Raw genomic sequence first — 5,121 nt, forward strand, 5'->3', positions numbered from 1 at the left:
TTGGTTAAAATCACAAAAAGTACTTTGAGATCTCAGTATAATCATCCTTAACAAAAGACACAGTGCCAAGAGAACCACCATCTTCAAGGAAATAAAGGAAGGTCGGCTGCACGTAGGGTTGTACTCCCAAGCAGCGTGTGTCAAAAGCAGCTGGGGAATTCTGTCAACTACAGGTTTGTTGAGGCCTCATCCTGGAAGTGAGGCCAAGAAGCCTTTATTTTTGAGAAGGCTCCCCGGGGTGATTCTGATGTTATCAAGGTTCACAAACGGACTACAATTTAAAACTTGGAAATCATTCACTTCAGTGTCTCCTCACGTACTTAGGTCATAGTTTTCTAGGTCAGTGGCATGGACTAGAGTCTGCTGTATGTAGTATGACATGGTATTTTTGAACCTTGGTATATAGTATTTGTGCTACTTTTAGATGACCAGGATCTACCCCAGCAACTCTGGATAATGGATATTTAAAGAAAGCTTGAGAAATAATTAGAATGGTGTAAGGATGTGGACCAGGTCAGAAGGAGAAGTGTGAATTCAGGATATTTCCTAGCACAGATTAATGCTAAGCACTTTAGTTGGCAGTGAGGTTTTACTTCCCCTGGGGCATTGTCTTCTGTTTTCTGGCCCTGGTGTGTGACTTATTCACTTGCACATGAATGTGTGTGTTTTTAAGTGTTATTCATACATGTCAGCAGTACATAATGATTACATTCACTGTAGGAGATTGGTACATGTGCATAATACATGTCAATTTCTTTTTTCCCATCCTCCCTCTTATTTTTCCAGCCTCAGATTCATTTATCTTGTAAGACCTTATAAAGTTAATTAGCATATATGTAGAATGAAAATCAGACTAAGGGGCCAAAGAACATATAAAACATGTTAGACAATTGTACTAAGTTATGGTATACTTTTAGATACATTATGTGCACTGGCTTACAATACTTATTTTTTTCTTTGAGTGTTTTTATTTATATACAAGCTTGTACTCATGACAGTTTGTTTTTTTGAATGCATTTTATTTTATTTTTTCTTTTTAGGGAAGGGTCTCTAGGATGTTCAGGGTCTCACTCCTAGATTAAACTCATAGTGATCCTCCTGCTTACAGCCTCCCAAGAACTGGGATTACAGGCAGAAGCCAACAGGCTGCAGCTCTTCCACTGAGCTATTTGGCCAACCCTAAAATTTGTTATTTTTCTCATGACTACTAGTTCTCCTTTTCCTCTGATGTTTGAAAACTTAGAAATTAAAGCCTCTTATGTACCAAAAATATAAATTCATGGAGGGGCTCTTAATAGAGACAGTGCGGAATGGTAGGAGGCAGATATTTGGAGTGAACGTATATTTGAATTCCAGGCCTCCACAAAATAGCTATTTGAGTCAAGCTGTTTCCTTATTTGTAAAATAAGGCTAATTTTAGTAGTTATTTCATGCTTTATAACTAGAAATATATGGTGGCCCAAATAGTCACCATATATTGCTCCTGTCAGCCCCCTTTATCTTTTATGTGGTCATTTCATTGAGATTCAGATCTATTGGGACACTGAATATTTTACACATGTAAAAGTTCTAAATCAATACTAGGGACCATGAAATAAGCATCTTTTTCAGGTAGAGTCTTTTCTGTTTTGTTTTTTGTTTTAAATAGGGGCTCCCTTTGTAGTCCAGGCTGGCTCAGACTGACTTTGTAGCCCAGGATGGCCTCAGACTTGAGTCAGGCCTGAGTTAGCCTACCAGGTGCCAGGATTACGGATGTACCAGCTCAGCCAGCACGGCACGCACAATTCTTTTTAAACTCTGCTACTCAGCTCTGTATCAAGTCACTGGTGAAGGGAGAAATAAAATTTAATAAAATTTTACTGCAGTGTAATTTTACTTTCCTTTTCTGTATTTTTTAATTTTCTTTTGCAGATTTTTTTTTTTTTTTTTTTTTTGTATTTTAGGGAAGGGTCTACAGGGTGTTCAGGGTCTTACTACTAGATCAGACTGGTAGTAATCCACCTGTTTACAGCTTCCCAAGAGCTGGGATTACAGGCGGGCGCCACCACACCCAGTCTCAGTTGCTGTCTCACAGGCCCCAGAGGCAGGGCCAGCACGGCAGGCCTGGGGATTGAACCCCCGGCCCCTCTACCTGCTTGCAGGTGCTTTAATTCTCTGAGCTATTTTGCCAGCCCTTGCAGCGTGATTTTTAGACTGACCATTGTCACCTAATATTCATCAAGTAGATTTTAACTAATATACATTTTTATTACTATACTACTCTACATTCTTATGCCAAACAGACTTTGAGGCACATTTCAATTTTAAGAGCTATTTTACATCCACAGCTATCTTTCTGTTTCAGTACAATTTAAAAGATGTTTTAAGGGCAATTATATTTCTGATAATCCTGTTTTGTTTTTAGCAATCATGGTGAATATAGTTCAGATTGTGCGTGATCACTGGGTACATATATTTGTCCCTGTGGGATTTGTCTTTGGATGTTATCTGGACAGAAGGAATGATGAAAAGCTAACTGCCTTCCGGAACAAGAGTATGCTATATAAAAGGTTAGTTCACACGTTTATCTTGTAAACATCTATTGGCCAGTTGTTGGCTATTCAATACTCATTTTTTTTAACGTATTTAGTACAGGGTCTACAGAGTCTCACTACACAGATCGGACTCGTAGTGATCCTCCTGTTATCAGCCTCCCATGCGCTGGGATTATAGGCGCGCGCCACCACACCCAGTCTCAGTCTCAATTGCAGTCTCAGCATACCCTGTGTGCGGGGCTAGCATGGTGGGGATTGAGCCCTGACTGTTGTGCTCTGCCTAATAGGTGCTTTAGTCTGCTGAGCTATCTGGCCGGCCCTAATATTCTTAATACAGTATGTGTCAAAGATAAATAGACGGTAAATTTTATCCCCTAAGGACTTAGATTCAAGAGTTACTATTTTTTAAGCTTGTTATTTATTCCTTTGATAAAATTGTATGATTACCTCTGTAATGTAAAGTCTTCAGTTTATAAACAGGCTATTACAGATCTTTGACTCTCATTTTTTGAAATTAAGGGTACATTTTAGTATAGAAACTATTTTATTTATTTTTAAGTATTTTATTTATTTGGTACAGGGTCTCGCTGCACAGCTCAAACTCATAGCAATTCTGTCTCAGCCTCCCCAGTGCCGGGATTACAGGTGTGTGCCACTGGTGGGCCGGCACAGCGTGTGGTACTGGGGATCAAATTTGGGTCATTGCGCTTGCCAGGCAGGTGCTTAGACTGTCCGGCTATCTCCCTGGCCCAGAACAAAATTTTAAACCAGTTAGTCAAATCTTGTCCTGTGTAAAGCTTTCACACATGTTATCATATATTATCTTACTTTGGCCATGACATACATCAAATAAATAAAAGTGACCCATTGCTGTGTTTTCAGCAACTCTGCCCTCAGAGCTTTAAATACGGTGGTTCAGTGACTGCACCTGGCAACTGCCTGATCCCTGTGTCTGTACAGGTGGCTCCTCTGGCAGCAGAGGGTTATGGTGAGCAGACGGCATGTGCCAGTGGGTGCACCTCTGTCTGCACTGGAGGAAGCTAGAGGGACAAGAGAGCCATAGCTGGGGGGTGGGGGGGCACACACCCATAATCCCAGCACTGGGGAGGCTGAGGCAAGAGAATTGACACAAGTTTGAGGCCAGCTTGGGCTTCATCTTGAGTTCAAAGCCAAGCTGAAGCATGTCGCAAAAAATCAAGCAAAGATAAAAAGAGGAGCAAGTAGCATCCACAGGTACCATATAGAGTGGTTCACAACTCAAGGATTTTTAAAAAGATACAATGAGCTAAATGGGATATAGAAAACATTGAATAACCTATTTGAAAGGATAATCGCTGTTATATGTACTAAGGAATTAAGGTCTTTACTCTGGAAAAATGAAGATATGGTAAGAGTTTTAAGGTCATGAGAAAAACAGGATGAATCTAAAATTTTTAATCAGTTAACATAATAGACTATAAAATACTCTCTTGACCACCTCATAAAAAGTTTTATTTACAGTTTTTCCTTGTGTTCCTTCTTTTTTTCTATTTAGGGAATTGAGACCTAATGAAGAAGTTACCTGGAAATAAAGACTGGCTAAATTACAGAATATTCGTGTTTTAAAATTATGGAAAAAATAAAAACATGTTTGTTATTTAATTATAAGAATTTGAAATGTGATTCTTTTTAGTCTATTTTTTTTTCTTTTTCTTTAAATTTTTATGGTGAAGGAAACAGGTCTGAGTAGTCCTGTATAGCCTTCTACTTGCTGTGTATCACAGACTGGCCTTGAACTTACAATTCTGCCTCAGCGTAGTGACTACTAAAATTACAGGTATGTGCATAATTCCTGGTGTCCTTTTATATGTTTTATTGAGATGATCTTTTATATACCTTTTTATACTTTTATTAAGTTAGTCTTCGGGTTTTAAATATTATAAAATAATTATCGAGTGTCTGATTGTATGCATAAGTGTTAAATTTGTATTGAGCATTTAATTTTTGGTTTCTTACTTTGAACCACCATTTTTTCATCAGCTATTTTTTCCAGAAAATATCTTTTAGACTGTGTGTGCTACAGTGGTTCCAGTGTGTCCCCCAAGAGTTTATGTTTGCAAATGTGATCTCCATTGTGACATATTAAGGTGGTGGGAACAATCCAACAATGGCAAATAGAGTTTGAGACCTTTAAGAGATGACTAGGGATCGATAAGGTCATCAAGGTTGAATCCCAGTGATTAAATTATTGGTGCATTAATAAGAAGAGAGACAAGAAAATACAGTTAGATACTCTGCCTGTCTCTTACATATGATTCTCTAAACCTCCCCAGGACTTTGCCAACAAGACAGCTATCACCAGAGGTGGTGCTTGATCTTGGAACTCCAGAACCATGAGCAGAAATAAACCCCTTCTCCTTACAAACTTACTGCTTCATACTTTGTTATAGTTATACAAAGTGGACTAACCTAGTGTACATCAAAGGAACTTTAATAGGATGATGCAAAGATTTTATTTAGCAAAAATCTTATAGTTGAAAATTTTAGTGACTTTGGGTTTGTCAAAGATTTCTTAAATTCAACACATAAGGTATAAATTGTTTTTAAA

The 5,121-nt window shown here is 38.3% G+C and overlaps 1 protein-coding gene across 1 annotated transcript in view; it reads left to right on the top strand.

Moving 5' to 3' along the window:
• Positions 1 to 4,175, top strand: part of Ndufb1 (NADH:ubiquinone oxidoreductase subunit B1) — an 8,540-nt gene extending 4,365 nt beyond the window's left edge. Inside the window, exons 3-4 of the mRNA XM_023719633.1 lie at positions 2,405 to 2,549; positions 4,069 to 4,175. Coding sequence (XP_023575401.1) covers positions 2,405 to 2,549; positions 4,069 to 4,105 — 182 coding nt within the window. The 3' untranslated portion in view covers positions 4,106 to 4,175. The remainder of the gene's footprint in view (positions 1 to 2,404; positions 2,550 to 4,068) is intronic.
• The last annotated feature ends 946 nt before the right edge of the window (positions 4,176 to 5,121 follow it).

The sequence above is a fragment of the Octodon degus genome, unplaced genomic scaffold (genome assembly GCF_000260255.1).
Source record: "Octodon degus isolate 3935 unplaced genomic scaffold, OctDeg1.0 scaffold00070, whole genome shotgun sequence".
Lineage (NCBI taxonomy): Eukaryota > Metazoa > Chordata > Mammalia > Rodentia > Octodontidae > Octodon > Octodon degus.